General features: G+C 52.8%; 2 protein-coding genes across 3 annotated transcripts; both read right to left on the reverse strand.

The window, feature by feature from the left end:
- Window positions 1-938: 938 nt before the first annotated feature.
- On the reverse strand, window positions 939-7,875 carry DNAAF4 (dynein axonemal assembly factor 4). 2 transcript variants are annotated; one of them, XM_072981943.2, is made up of 9 exons: window positions 7,667-7,875; window positions 7,050-7,197; window positions 6,660-6,793; window positions 5,210-5,438; window positions 4,497-4,642; window positions 3,484-3,593; window positions 3,016-3,169; window positions 2,167-2,272; window positions 939-1,511 (listed from the first exon to the last, which is right to left on the reverse strand). In XM_072981943.2, the coding sequence occupies exons 1-9, from the start codon at window positions 7,787-7,789 to the stop codon at window positions 1,411-1,413; spliced, it is 1,251 nt and encodes a 416-aa protein (XP_072838044.2). In that variant the 5' UTR covers window positions 7,790-7,875; the 3' UTR covers window positions 939-1,410. The 2 variants fall into 2 exon arrangements, with proteins under 2 accessions (XP_072838044.2, XP_072838045.1); XM_072981944.2 differs by lacking the exon at window positions 2,167-2,272 and having other exon boundaries at window positions 7,667-7,874.
- Window positions 7,876-8,201: 326 nt separating this feature from the next.
- PYGO1 (pygopus family PHD finger 1) lies at window positions 8,202-14,395 on the reverse strand. Its single transcript, XM_072981942.2, has 3 exons — window positions 14,227-14,395; window positions 12,686-12,771; window positions 8,202-12,346 (listed from the first exon to the last, which is right to left on the reverse strand). Exons 1-3 carry the CDS (start codon window positions 14,294-14,296, stop codon window positions 11,222-11,224), a joined length of 1,281 nt encoding a protein of 426 aa, XP_072838043.2. The 5' UTR covers window positions 14,297-14,395; the 3' UTR covers window positions 8,202-11,221.
- Between the last annotated feature and the right edge of the window lie 446 nt (window positions 14,396-14,841).

A 14,841-nucleotide genomic window follows, 5' to 3' on the forward strand; every position in this document is an offset into this window, starting at 1 on the left:
CATCAAGGAGTAGATGCTTGACAGAAGGGCTTTAACCCAGTCTTCCTTGACATCCCACCATTTCAAACATGGGGTGTGTGTGTCTCTCAGCCTCCATTTTAGTACATTGGACCAGCCTCTAGTCTGAAATGGTGCTATTTGCTGAAACCCGAGGTTAACGAAATGGCTCACTTCAGGACCCCTAGAATCCAGAAATGGTCTTCTCACCACCTGAAAGTTGTGGGTGGGTTGTTGTTCTCCTCTTTCTAGAGCAATTAGCACAGCTGGTAATAAAATACAGAAGCAAAAGATGGCTTTTGCTTCTCCTACTGACAGTGAAGTATCCTGGATCACCAAGTCCTCCTTAAGCAGACCTGGTTTTTATGGGTGAAGATCATATCCTTCAGGCCTACTTTACGCCAGAGGTGGGCAACCTATGGCCCCTGCTGCCTACTCTCCCCCTCCCCTTTGTTTTAAAAGTATTTCATTGGGAAAACCAAACCCCTGGCAGTCTGGTCCTCCTCCTTTACCATCAAGGTGTCTTCCCCTCACCACCCCTCTGATTTGTGAAAATATGAATGTTATTATAACCCAGCATAATTAGAAGGGCTCTTGTTGAGAGTAAGGAATGCAAAGGCCTTCCAGGGACGGACAAACTGCCCCTCCCATTAGTTCCCTGCAAGAGCAGCAGGCGAATCACACATGGAAGGCCCTGCACATTTCCCACCCAAGAAAGGTGCACCTCAGCCCATGCAGCCTCTCTGTCCTAGAATGGATACGAAGGCACAGTCTTGGACTCTATCCCCAGCTGCCAAGCATTCTACAGATTTATGGTTCAACCATATTTAGACCAAGGAAGGAAGAAGAGGGCCCTGGGAGGAACTGGCATAAACTGTTCTTATGAACCAAGTGGGAGGTCCACATTCTTCTTTACAGGTCAAGTATTGAACAGGCATCACTTATATTTTGCAATTCAGAATAGGACTGTATTTAGAACAAGAAACTGTTTCAACTTTCTGTAAAAGAGGCCTGACCTTTAACCAGTCATTTTCAATCGGGGATTTAAGAGCACCACCATGTCTTTAAAGGCTTTAAAGACTAGGGATTATTTTACTACCTTATGAGTATAACATATTCTTATAAAATACCCACTGCAATCCAACCTAAGTAAATACAAGGTTTCAAATTTTTAACAAATCCAATCTTAAGTTACAACGTTCACTACTTTGTTTACTGAGAAACAAAAATGTTTGCATAAACTAAAAAGCTTCAGATGTTATTCTCCTTATTAATACTATCTTTCAGTGAAGAAGAAATATTTATCCAATACAGCAAAGTACCTTGCAAAGTTAACTATCCTTGTTACCAGCACTGGGGTGTTTCTGTTACCTTGCACAAAGAGCTGATCAAATATGCATTCTTCCCCCAGAATCAGTCATTTCCCTGAATTATGCGTCGAATTTTCTCAGCATCTTCTTCTATCGTCTTGTCTGTAGGGTCAATCTTGAGAGCAGCAATATAATCTTGAAGACCTAGGATTCATTAGCATGCTTCTTTTAATCTCACAACAGCAGTTACATTTTAGGAACATACTTTTGCAGTGCAATCCTCAGTATGGTGACGCTGAAACATGTCCTCCTCTGTCCAGTCGGGCTTATTTCCAAGGAACAGCCAGAAGCGGGACAGCAGCATAAGACACAAGGGATCCTGGAACGGCTGCTGGGAAGGCCAGCACATGGCCAGGCTGTGCACAGGGGAAGGCTCCTGGCCCTTCCTCACCTATAGGGTGGCAGCTCTTAACTCCCTTTCGCTTGAAGTTACTAGCTGGCCACAAGAACTGGAGCAGAGGCCCACAGACTGTCTCTTGGCAAATAAAGTAACTGAAGCAGGAAAATGAGACAATAAATGTTTGACAAAGATGTCGCCTAACATGCTACTTTTCAGTGGTGCAGGCAACATAATGTTTTGTTATTAGGTTTTAAGTGCTTGTTGGTGTGCTGCATTACAGAGTCTGCAGCCTGCGTAACCACCTTCTTTTAGAAAAAGGGGCAATAACATTTGTATTTCTGGGTAATATATTAGAACAAATCAAACAAGAGGTACAGAATAATAAAAGCTGCCTCTCCCAAAGCATCCAGTCCCCAAGTGAGGGCTGGGTGCCATCTTCACACATTCCTCTTCCCTTACCTTCAGCGTACAATTCCAGTTCACAAAAGGCTGCCCCACGCCTCAGGTGAGCTTTCACTCTGGCTTTAGCGTTGTCAAGAACAGGAGGAGTCAATAAGTCCAGAGCCTTAGAATAAGAAAGCACAGAGGCTCATAAAGGCTAGTTTGGATCGACGTTCAGCTGCACTTTGAGTCACCTGAAGGCACCAGTGTTTGCCTGCATACTTCTCTCTGCTGTCATCTGCAGTCCCCCAGTTGCTATGGGCTCTTCTGCAGAGGCACACCAGGGCAAGAATGCCATAACCAGCACTCAGAGAAAATGCTAGACTCAGGAAGTATACCTTAGTTTTTCAAAATAATTCTATGGTATTACAGCAACCCAGACAGCTTGAGTTGAGAGATAACTTCTTCCTAATTTAAATATGGGAGAACTGTCTTGGTGAAAAAGGAAAGGAATTCTGTTGGTCCATTAAGAGGGGGAAAACAAAAAAGCCCAGAATGTAGAGGGTCGGGACTCCAGGGGGGGAAACCGTCCTCTACCAAGGCCAACGTTTCCACAGTCTTCTCCAGCACGCTGCTCAGGAGCTTGTGTTTTGGTGCAATGTTAGTTGGCCCTCCTAAAGGCACTGCCTCCCTCGTAGACCCTTGTAGTGGCCCTTTTTGTCCTTTGGCCAGGCTGCCCTCTCCTCCCAAAGAGCAATCCGCCCAAAGCAGCTGCCTCCATCTTCCACTTTCTGGATGTATCAGAGGACTGCAGCAATGAAGAAGACCTCCATACTCAGGGTCACAGTGGGTTACAGCAACCCAAGGGGCCAAAGGGTTAAGGTTAGAGTTAGGGATCTAAACCCCATGGTAAAAAAAATCCAATACCTTAGATGAGTCCTCAATAGCTTTGTGCAGATTTCTCAGCCTAAGGTGGCATGCAGCTCGATTCAAGTACAATGTTGGGATTTGATTACTGATACGAATTGCTAAGTTGTAGGCATGGAGAGCAGCAAGGTAGTTTCCCATTTCAAAGAGTTTGCTAAAAAGAAAATTTAAAAATACCATGTAAACAGGCCCAGCTATTAGATTTTCAGTAAGATTTTAAGAGCCTCAAAGTCAGAACATACTTTAGAAACATAACACATTTGTTTAAATAATGCATTTTAGGGCTTTGCACAGGACTTGGTGATCACAGAAACATTACCACTGTAACCCTCAAGGAGTCCGAAGTCCAAGCAGAGTTGCCCACTTCTGCAGTCAAACAGTCTATTGGCCCAAACCCCTTTCCCCTCAAGCAGCAAAGCCATTAAAATGAGGCTTGTGCATTGCTCTTTCTTAAATCTTCGAACTCACTTTCCCTTGTCTTTCAACCAGTCAGGGTTCTTCTCCTCTTCCTTTAAGTCCTCCATCTCAGCAGCATCTGCATTTATCATCCGGCGAGCTTCTGCTTGCTTACACAACCACTGCAAACAAAAGAGCAGAGTCACAGAGTCACTTCCCGCTTCAGAAGCGCAGGTTGATTTGTCCTGCTTAGTAACTACATGACAAGCAAATGCGGGAGCATCTGCCACTGAGAAGGGACCAAGAGCTGGACTGGCCTTGCTGAGGCCTCTGAATATGCAGCTGGATCCTCCCTACAGTTGCGGCCAAGCAGGTGCTCCACAGGAGCCCTAGGTCCCCTTCACCCGCCTGCAAACCAAATCCACACCTCACCCTGCCTGCACCATTGGATGGCTGGGAAAAGCCACCTTCCCTTCCAGCTGGTAGACTGGCTGCTGTCCCACATGCTGGGAAGGATCTCTCTGGACAAGTGCCCAAACCCCAAGAGGATGATGGCTGCCACATGATTGGCAGCTCTTCTGCCCCCACCCCATCCCCACCCCCACCCCCTTATTTGTGGAAAGCTTTTCAAAATGTCTCTGTGTTTCCCTGATGGGAGCAAAGGACTGTCTGCAGCCTTCCAGGAGATTTTCCCCTCAGCCTGTTTTGGGCCCAAGGAGGAGCAGAGCCAAAATCCAGTGCTGAAAAGTCCTCCCCACTATGCTAACAGGTTGAGGGGGTGAGGACAGTTTAAAGTGTGGCAAAAAGTGTTCCTGTTAACCCCCCTTCCCTGCGCCAGGAGGCTCTTAAAATCAAAAGAACAATTTTTGAGCATCTGTCAGAGTGTGGCCCTCCAAATCCAGAAGGGCATCTGGTGCAGTCCCAGATCTCTGGAAGTGGTTCACCCCAGCCACGAAGCCTGCCCCTCCTCGGCAGCCCCCATTCATGCCTGGAAGCCCTTCTTCAGACTTTCCCAGAGAAAGGAGCAGGGCCAGAGCCAAAGCTCACAGGGTCTCCTGAGCCAACCAAGCAGCCCATCTTCATACCTCCTCCTCTTCTGGGATCCTGGACTCTCTGAGGGCTGTAGGAAAGACACGTGGGGTGAAGTTTATCTCAATGCTGCCTCTGGGCCGAGGAGCAGGGATACCGTCTTCCTTTAACTTCTCCGAAAAAATATTTCCAGAACTTTTGGCTGCATTAAAGAGAACACACAAGCCACTCTGTTGGTCAGTGCATGAATTTTTTAGTCAAAATAAATATTTATAGAAACAGAAGGAGAGGTTTTGGCACAGATCTCAGTAACTTTTCTTTTCTCTTGGTTTTAGTTGATAGTTTGGAGTCTGGTACCTACACAGGCTATTTAATAATAACAAGCAAAGCTGAAGCTTAATTTTAAAAGGTCTCTCTCTCTCTCTCTCTCTCTCTCTCTCTCACACACACACACACACACACACACACACACACACACACACACACACACACACACACACACACACACACACACACAGAGGCCAAATCTGCATACCCCTCTCGAGTGATGCCTCCCAAATAAGCCCCTCAGCTGGAAAAGAGGACATGCTGACATCCTGCTCCAACCCACAACTCAGACGGTCCACTGACAGAAAAACCCTAAGCTTGGTCTTGGCAGTTTATGTGAAAAGCAGGGAGTCTGCCAGGCATGTGAGCACTCCAGAAAGGGAAAGGCTACTGGAGACTCCAGTAGTAACTACTGGCTAGCGGGGGGGGGGGGGATTTTTACCTCCTGTCACTGAGTTTGAGCTGGATGTTCTCCCGTCTGAAGGTCTCATTCCCCTGTTCTCTGGCTTGTTTTTCTTTAGCGTTTTCCTGTTTTCATGATGTGATTGGTCAATCCCTTGCTTCTTCTTTTGCTTCTCATTCTGTTCTTTCCATTTCTCAATCTCCTCTGTGGCTTTTTTCCGTTCCTGTTCTTTCTGCTCTTCTATTCTTTTTCTTTCTGCCTCTTCTAGCTATTTGAATCCCAGAAGCATTAAGCTTTGTTTTACAATTACTGTATGTCTATGGCACTTAAGATTGCAAAGGTCTTTGAAGCCCACACCTTATTTCCAGCCCAGCAACTCTGCAAGATGAGATTCCCACTAGGCCTTTGTGCTACTACAATAAGACCACTTGGCGAACCCAGAGTAGAACTAAGTTTTTCACCAAAGTGAGAGCCAGCAGATCCAAATGAACTCCATTAAGCAATTTCAGGGAAAGTAATAGAAACCAGATGTAGTCACATCAGTTTCATGCCCCATCTTCACACCACACATCACAGTGCAAGCACCACCATGATACTTAGAAGCACAGCAAGAGCAATGTTTGCACAGCACTGCTAACGTTTCTAAAAGGGCCAAGACTGCCTGTACAATCCCTGTGTGACAAAAAGAAATGAGAAAGGAGGAAAATAGTTGCTGCTGTGTTGAAGCTCTCTCTCTCTTGCCTGAGTATTTTCACTGCTTGGTTACAGTCCCATAGTTTGAAGCCTTGGAGCACAGAAAAGCATGGCCATCCCACAGAATGGTCCCAGCCGTCAGAGGGTGTTGGGCAAGGGAAGAGGCTAGGGGTCTGCAACATGGCTGAGGTTAAAAGGAAAAGGGAGGCGACGACAGGAAAAGGTTGGCATGGGGGAATGAGCAGTGGGAAAAGAGGCTTGTGTTCCTGCAGAAAAGAGGGGAGTGTGTGTCAGAGAGAGGGTGTGTCACAGGATGTGAAATTTAAAAAAAACACCAAGTGGGAGACTGAATTGAGCTAACAAGAGAAATAAGGACACTTAAATGAATTTCCAGTTTTCATACATATTGCCAATTGCAACCAGTTCTCTGGGTGGCTTATAAACAAAAGTTAAAGCCATAACATACAGAACTGCAACAAGAAAATAAAATGGTGGGAGCATAAGAAGATAAAACATGATCTTCCAGGGCACAGGTTTGTCATGTTTTGGGATACAATAGAAAGGTGGGGCGGCTGGAGAGCAGATTTTCCTATAGAGAGGGGAGGGGAGCACTAAGCAATATAACTAAAATTTGGGGAAGAAATACATTTGTTTCAGTTCCAGATGTTATTAAAGTTAAGGCTCACAGACAAAAGGCAGCATCTGAAGTCACGGTTTCCAGGAGGCGCCTCTAATGTTTCCTGTCAAAAAATGATTCAGATGTTCCCTTTTCCAAAGAAAAGGCGAGGCCGCTTACTTTCATCAAGGCATCCAGAGCAAACCTCCTCCGGTCCCGCTTCTGAGCAGCTTTGGCTTCTGCTTCTGCTTTTGCGTTTTCTTGGACTCTGCAGACAGCATCTTCTCGGATTCTCTGCATTGCCTCTTTGTCACCTGAAGAAAACCATCCCAGCAACAATGAAAGCCCAGACAGAGGGTGTGATGGAGCAATCGCAGCCCGAGAAAAGAGAGAGGCCGAGAGGCTCCTCGGGCAGGGGTGGCAGCGGCAGCTCCGGCAGTGCAAGGGGAGGGGGACTCCCTTCCTGAGCCAAGCGGGGCCCTTCCCTCTTTCTCCTGCAACCCCCTTCGGGAAGGCAGGCTGGGCCTCTCCTGCAAGAATGAACCCCAGGCATCCCACCTGAAAACTCACCATTTTCCATGACGAGGGATTCCCACAGGGCAGATTCTTTTTTATAGAGGGTGAAGAAGACGGAGCCATTCTCAATTTTCGCAGTACTGCGAACGTCGTCTATAGGTGCGTACAGGACAGCTTCGAACAGGAATGGAGGTGAGTTCACCTGCAGAGAACATTTGAAAAGTGAAATGCACGTGTGAATCCTCCTCAGCTATGAGGGACAAGGTCTTGCGGCCATTTCAGAGTCAGCCATTCATTCTCATGTCGTTTCCGCACTCCCCCCCCCCAAAAAAAAACCCCAATGGCCTTTCACTTCAGGCAAGGTTTCCCTCAGGGACTGGCTAACATGAGGGCGACTTTCAGATTGATTTGTTAGGCATTACTGCTCTGACTGGGCCTTCTCTCAGAGCGGTTTTTGTTCCTTTTTAACATTTGCATACTTGTTGTTTTAGCTTTAAATACTGTATTGTCTTTCAAGGATTTCAGCTGCCAGGAGTCCTTTTCAAGGAGAAAGGCGCCTTGGGGGGGAATCCGGAGGGAGGGAGGCAGCGGGACAGCGGGACGGACGGACGGACACACACACATACACACACCCCCCCGAACGCCCGCCCTGCCGGAGCTGCTCCCGTTACCTTGAGGTACCGCTCGGTGCAGAAGACGTCGGCGCGGCGGAGGCGGGCGGCCCGCACGGGCACGGCCAGGTAGACGGCCTCGGGGGTTTGCTCCCAGCGGTAGTCGCGCACCCAGACCGGCATCGCCACCGGAAAGCGCGCGGGGCCCCGCTTCTCTCCGCGCCAGGTTGCTGAAGGCCGGCCCGAAGGGACACGACGGTTGCTAAGGAACGGTTTCCAGGAAGCTCTCGACTTCCGGCGAGAGGCCGTTCCGGCGCACGCGCAGTACTTTGCCGCCTCATCCCGTTGTATGCTGACGTCATCTTTCAGTCCGTTCAGGACTTTCCACAGCGCCCCCACCAAGCAGGAGGTCTTACTGCGCCTCCCTTTCGGTTCTGCCCAGTTGAGAGCAGCTGGGGATCATCTGGAATCCACTCCCCCCCCAAAACACACACACACACACACACACACACACACACACACATGTCCCTAAGACGGCCTTACTCCAGTTTCCCACGAAAACTGCACATTCTCTCCACAAAAGAACATAATTCAGTTCTCCTTTATTACCTTGACAAGACTTTATTATATTCATTTTGCAACTGCTTAATTTCTTTCCAACTTCAATTAAAAAAAAAAAAGCAAACCGGGGTATTAAAATTTTTCTTATGAATGAAAATCTAGCTTTCATGCTCTCATTTTTTTAAGATGAACACCTCGAATAGGTATTACTATCTTCAAAAAAACAGGATTTTTCAGATTAAAAAATACAATCAAATGGGCACTTTTTCACTTAAACATTAACACCCTCTTTTACATCGGACATAAATTGCATGTATGTCAGAAAATGCTGCATTTAACCATTTGCTTCTAAGCACTCTGCCTGTCATGTCAGACTAGTGAGCCATCCATAAACATAAGCATTTCCTATACTTCACAGAGTAGCTTAACACACACCATGATATGAAATCATCTGTATTACATAGTAATTTAATTTCTTACTAAGGGAATAATAATGGACAAAGTCTGACTGCTTGTTTCCAATTTGAATTACATACATAAACTTTGTCACACACCACCGTACTAATGTATGTGTTATTTCAGACATGCTCTGATTTATTTCTATTTACTTTCAGAGCTGTTCCAAAAATAAATGTCGCCAATGTGGAACAAATTTGAGATCTTACAAAAGTACTGAACTGATATCCCAAAAACAGGTACAGTATATGTAAGCAGTACATAAGGAAAGACTAGTTTTAATATGAAACAGTCATTGTCACATACAACAGAAAAGACATGTGGCCAGAAATGTAGAAATTGTTACACATGTACAGGTACTTATACTATCGAGCAAGGCTATATTTATATATAAAGTGGAAGGTACATGTATTTTTAAGCATGAAGTTGTATTGTTACTATTATATTGATAGAAAATGGGCAACATGTTGAATTTCAAGAGCACTTTTTTAAAAATCCCAGAACAAACAAAACAAAAAGTTACACATTTGAGAAAGAAAATTTTCCCATAGTTCTGAAATATAATCCCCCAAATAGCCAAAGTACCACGAAGGGCGCCAGATGGGGGAATTTCACCGGGCCTATTCATGGAGGCGTTTTGCCTCGTCCCAATCTGGGAGCGTTTGTGGCTCAGGTAAAATCATGCCGGAGGCACCACAACTGTGGTGAGGGGCCGAGGCTGCCTTGGGGTCATGTATGGAAGAAGACAACCAAGCAGGAAACCCCAGTGGCGGCAAACTCCACTCTTCTGGCTGGGGGAGGGCGATAGAATTGTCACATTCAATGGGACTTCCCTACGCAAGGCTTTATGTGGGGAATCCCAAGCCATTCTCCTTGGCACAGGCAGAGAAGAGAAGCCAGCCAGAGGCAACGCTGAGAGTCCCTCCAAATTATCCTTCTCATTTCAACTTGTCCTAAATGGGAGCAACTAAAATGCCTGCAGGAACAGGGTGTATATTGTAGGGAGTATATCTGAAAGCACATCCTCCTTGGCAAAAAGAAGTGCCATGACTGCGTGGCACTGTCCTGTGGCACCCCTCGGCCAAACGGGCAAACCGATGGATGGACGCCTGTGCCACAGAGGGACCAAGCGATACCAAGGTTGCTCCCCCAGTTGCTCAAGGTCCCCCGGGGTCTCCTTCCTTTGTGCCAGGCACACCTCGGCGCAACCCCAAAAAAGGAGCCCAGCAGAAGACGACCATGAGCACCAAGGGAGGAGCTGGCCGTGGCTTCAAGAGCCAGCGGGGGGGGGGGGGGACATTCTCTAGACATCACTGCGCATGCCTCGTGCTTTTGGACTAGCACTAGCCCCTCCGACGAACGGAAACAGACAGGACGAGGGACCTCAGGAAATCAGGCCGAGGCCCAGGCGGCAAGCCCCGTTTTGCCGGCTTCCGTGGCCCAGTGGAGACACCTTGCAAAGCAGCAAGGCAGAAACACTGCAGGGGCCCTGCCAGCCTGCACAGGCAACAGGCTGACGGTCCCCCTGCTGCAGCTCCTTCTCTTTTCCCGGACACCCTCGCAAGCTCCAAAGGTCGTGCTGTCCTCAGGGCAAACCTCTGACCTCAGTGGGTCACAGTCGATGGAAACAGCCAGCAACCCTGCCTACCGCCCAGCCACGACAGAAAATGCTCTGTGCCACAAAGAGTGATCCCCAGGAGCAGCCACATCCACATGAGGTGGAACCGCAGGGCTCTCCTTTCAGCCGAGGTCCCTAGTCTTACGCAACTGATCTGCCGGAGAAGGAAATCCCCAAAGACAGCCACGAAAGGCTGAGCATGGGCTTCCCTTCCCAGGAGAGAGTCACAAAACTCTTCCAATCTGCTTTCAGAATGAGAGGGAAAACACTCGGCTTCGGTTTCAGGCCCCCGGCCTCCGTGCGCTCCTCCAAGCGCTGGGAACGCACCGGATTGTTCTTCTAGAGAAAACATGGAAGACGGGCAGGGCCTTGGAAAGCCCACGCCAGAAATAGCTTCAAGGGGGGGGGGTCCTCTTAGACACGCTAAACATGAGCACTCTGGTTCTGAACTAAATGTCAACATAGACTAGGTGTGCCTGGTCCAGCTGACGTGGCTGATGGCCGTCTTAAGATAAGTATTGCTTGATTTTTCTTCTTAGGTCCCCTCTTCTGTCTTTAGAACTTAAGAAAAGCTCCAGAGGAGAGGACAGACCAAACTCCCGATCAGAGAGTGGCCAGGACTGAACATGTACAGCCGCCGCTCCGGATTATCCCATCCCATACTGCTATCAGGTGCACAGCCACCGGCTGCTCTCCCCACAAAAATGGGGGGGGGGGTTGCCTCTTCAAAACATATCCAATTACTTTCCATGGGTGTAAAAGCACACTTCCGGTTAATCATCCATCAAGCTTTTCCCAGAGGTTCTTCTGATGAAAAACGTAATGCACTTGGGCAGAGAAGAGAGACTGGAGAGCGACTGACCAAGATCAAGCCAACAGAAACAACCCTCCAAGGAACAGGGTGTTTACCCAGAGTGGGCAGACCCACAACAGCCGGTCTCTGGAGCCGCACCCCGGGGATCCCAGAGGAGTCCGGCATCTCATGCGTCCGCATTCAACACAGGAGGCCCCACCGTTTCCCTCGTGCGCATGAGCTGAACATCCTTGTCGGCCATGCAAGTGTCGCAGCCCCACACGGCCGAGGCCTCCGCGGTGAGCAAGCCGTAGGCGGACTCCGTCATGCCTGTGCAGATGCGATGGAACCACTTTTGGCAGGAAGCTTCACAGAGGATGGCGTCCTGGTCATCGTTCACCTCGTGCGTACAAATCCCACAGGGATAGACAGGCTCGGAGGACGGGTGTCCGTGCTGGCTGGGATGGAGGGGCATTTTGCTGCCCTTCTCGGCGGCGCCCCCTTCGGCTGACCCTCCGCGGGCCAGGCGGGGCTTGCCGGGTGTCCCGTTGGCGTGGGTGCTGTTCAGATTATCAACGTTTTTAGGCGGGACACTTTCCTGGCTGGCTGAGACGCTTCGGTTCCCCGTTTTCACGTCGGCGTTTCCTGAGCTCACCACGTCCTCTGTGCCGTGTGAGGGGTGATGCTGTGGGGTGTTGCTGTGCTTGTTTGCACCGGGCTTTGGGGGAGGCTTGGACTGGCCGTAATGGTTCGGCAGGGGAGCGTAGGAGGGATTTGATTCCATCGGGGAGTTGTTAAAAGGCGGGTTGTTCCCAGGCCCGAAATGGACTGGCATCTCATGGTGGGACATCTGGGTGGTATTCTGTGAAGGCATGTGGCCAAAGTTCTCCCCGGGGCTGGGTCTGAAGTGGGGCTGCCCAGGCAAGCCGAGATTTTGATTCATGTTGGCATTATAGGATGGCTGGTTTCCAAAACCCACCGTTTCATGCGGCCCAAAGTTAATGGCTTGTGGCCGATTGAAGACCAGGCCCACCGGGTTCTGAGGAAAGGGGTGTGGCTGGTTTCTGAGCGGGTAAGTGGCGCCGTACGGCGAGGACATCCTGGGGAGCATGTGGGGTGGCATTCTGAAGGTAGGGTAGCCCCCTCCAAAGCCCGGGTAGCTGGAATTAGCAAAATAAGGGTTTCCTGACGGCAACGGCGGCTTGTAAGAAATGGAGTTGTAGTTATCGTCAAACGGATTCGCGGCTATAAGGTGATCAGCGCTGGGATTCGGCGGCGGGGCATATTCTGAGGGTGGAGGGAAAGAGGGTCCCTGGAAGCAAAGACAGAGAAAGAGGAGCCCGCCTTACTTTAGACCTGAACCAGGAAACACGAGGAAGAGGGTCGCGGGTGCCTCGTCTCGCCTGGCAGAGGAGTCCCGAAGGGCCCCCATCTCGCTCCAAAGGGATCGGGGGGGTGGGGGCGGGCCTCACGACCCCTCGGGAGATGCTGCCCGGGTCCCAGAGCCGCCGCATCAACCTCCCCTGGCCCTTTGCCTGGGAGAACGTTTTCCCGCCAGGACAGCAAGGACCGAGGTGTGTGGGGTGCATATGGGGGGGGCCCTCCTGGGTTTGGACTGGGGCCACCAGGAAGCCGGCCTCGAGCGGCTTACCTGCACGCTGGACTTGCGCTTCTTCTTGTCTGGGCTTCCGAGCTGCACTCCTGGCCCTCCTAAGCCGTCCAGTCCGCCGTCCCCACCTGGAAGATTGCAAAGTGGGCAACTCTGTATTTAATGCCGCCAAAGACGTGACCTCACGGGCGAAGCGCCAAGCCGTGTGTCTCTGGCAGTTTTGGCACACCAAAGGTCGGGTCACGGTCCTCCATCCCAGCCGGTGTGGGCACCCGCTGTCCTCTTCCACAGCCGGGCCAGTAAGTCCAGTCGTTCAGTGCTGCAGCCAAGGGACATCCGCACGCCCCTGGAAACGCTGGCAGGGGCCTCCCCGGAGCAGCAACCGCCCTGACCCCTCTGTCCAGCAGTCTGGCTCCCCCTCGGCTTCTCCGCCCTTCGTGGGCTGTGCACAAGGAAGCGCAACTCCTTGGCTGGGGAGGGGGGCAGCCCTCGTGGAAAAGGGAAGGCCGGAGGCCGGGGGTGGCCGACGGCCAGCCAAGGGGAGCCACTGCAGCCCCCCCATCCCGCCCCCCCCTTCTGCTCCAGCAAAAGCCACCTTCGCCAGCTCTGTCCACAAGGAGAGGTCGCACGCACGCAGGGGCGGGAGGGAAGGGGCCGGGGGGGGGGCTGGAAGGCAAGGGGGTGCCCGGGGGGGGCCCTGTCGGTCCAGAGGTTGCCCCCCCCAGGAGAGGAGGCCTCCGGGAGACCGGCTTCACCCCAGGAGCAGCGAGAGCGTCTGGAGGGCCGGCCGGAGGCCTTGCACGCCCACGATCCCAGGAGCCGCCTCCCCCCCCCCCGGCACCCGAGGAGACCCGCCCTGGCCTGCCTTAGACACCCCCCACCCCCACCCCCGGGCCTGCCTGGCTTTCTGGCCCCCCCTCGCGAAGACCCCCCCCCACGGGCACACACGAGGCGGCGGCGGCGGGGGGGGGGAAGGACAGGTGCGTTGGGCTCTGGGACCAGGGCTCTCTCTCTCCCCCCCCCCCCCCGGCTCTCTGTGCCCGCCTTTAAGGCTCCAAGGCACACCCGCGCAAGATGAGGGGCAGCCCCTTCTCACGAGCATGTGCAGAGCGCCAGGCACCCCCCCCCTCCAGCCGCTGGCCCGGCTTCCAAGCGGGGAGCACGTGGGAGCCAGGCTGCCTGGGTCCGCCCCCCCCCCGCTTCTGGGCACACGTTTCCTCTGAGGAAAAGACGCGCGCCCCCCCCCCCGCAGGTCGCTCTCGGCCTTCCGGGCCCCCTCCCTCCCTCCCTCCCTCTCTGCTCCGAAAGGGCCTCTCCCGCCCTACCCCCCCCCCCGCCCCCTGCCCTTCAGAACCCGCGGGCTGCACGTGTGAAGGAGGCAGCCCCGGCGGGGGGGGCCGGGGGGGGACGGGAGGCCGGCCCCTCCCTCCGTTGGGCCGGGCGGGGGGGGAGAAGAGCAAAAAAAACAACAACCCCGTGCCCGGGCGGAGGGGGGTCTCGCGGGGGGGGGGCTTCCTTCCTTCCCGGCCTGGCCCTCCCACCCCCACCCCCGCGACCCCCACCCGGAGCCGCGGGAGCCCCACCTCGGGCCCTCTTGAGCGCCGCTCCGCCGCCGCCGCCGCCGGGGGGGTCCTTCTCGTGTTCCGCCGACATCGCCGGCGCCGGCGCAGCATCGCTCCAGGGACCCCCCCCCCCCCGCCGGGCGGGCAGGCAGGCAGGCAGGAGGCGGGAAGGAGGAGGAGGAGGAGGAAGAGGAGGAGGCCTGGGGAGGAAGGAAGGAAGGAAGGAAGGAGGGCTTGCTCCCTCCGCCTCCGCCTCCGCCTCCTCCCCGGGCCGGCGGGCCCCGCCTTGCGACCGGCGCGGGAGCGCGGCCCCTTCCCACGACCGGGGTCCCCCCCCCGCGGCTGCCCCCCCCACGCAGGCGGCGAAGGCGGCGGCAGCCCCTCCCTGCCCTCGCCCGGAGCGGGGCCCCCACGCTGCCCGGACTCCCCCACACACACACCGCCGGGACGCCCCCCCCCTCAGCCCCCCCCCCGCTCCGCTGGGAGGGGGCTGCTCTCTCTGATTCCAGGCGACGAGGCTGTCAGGGCTCGCCTGCTCCCCCCCCCCGGGGTAGGACTCGCCACCCTAAAGTTCCCTCTTTGGGACTACAACTCCCATCACCCTCTCGTGCGCCTGCCAAGGGGTGGGGGTGGGGG

This window comes from Pogona vitticeps, chromosome 12 (assembly GCF_051106095.1).
Source record: "Pogona vitticeps strain Pit_001003342236 chromosome 12, PviZW2.1, whole genome shotgun sequence".
Taxonomy (NCBI): domain Eukaryota; kingdom Metazoa; phylum Chordata; class Lepidosauria; order Squamata; family Agamidae; genus Pogona; species Pogona vitticeps.

Coding starts and splice junctions, on each gene's coding strand:
- DNAAF4 (XM_072981943.2), bottom strand. CDS start 7,789: ATGCCGGTCTGGGTGCGCGACTACCGCTGGGAGCAAACCCCCGAGGCC. Junction 5,439..6,659: donor CTCTGGATGCCTTGATGAAA/GTAAGCGGCCTC, acceptor GGATTCAAATAG/CTAGAAGAGGCAGAAAGAAA. Junction 3,170..3,483: donor TGGTTGAAAGACAAGGGAAA/GTGAGTTCGAAG, acceptor TTTTCTTTTTAG/CAAACTCTTTGAAATGGGAA.
- PYGO1 (XM_072981942.2), bottom strand. CDS start 14,296: ATGTCGGCGGAACACGAGAAGGACCCCCCCGGCGGCGGCGGCGGCGGA. Junction 12,772..14,226: donor GGCGCTCAAGAGGGCCCGAG/GTGGGGCTCCCG, acceptor GCAATCTTCCAG/GTGGGGACGGCGGACTGGAC. Junction 12,347..12,685: donor AGCGCAAGTCCAGCGTGCAG/GTAAGCCGCTCG, acceptor CTTTGCTTCCAG/GGACCCTCTTTCCCTCCACC.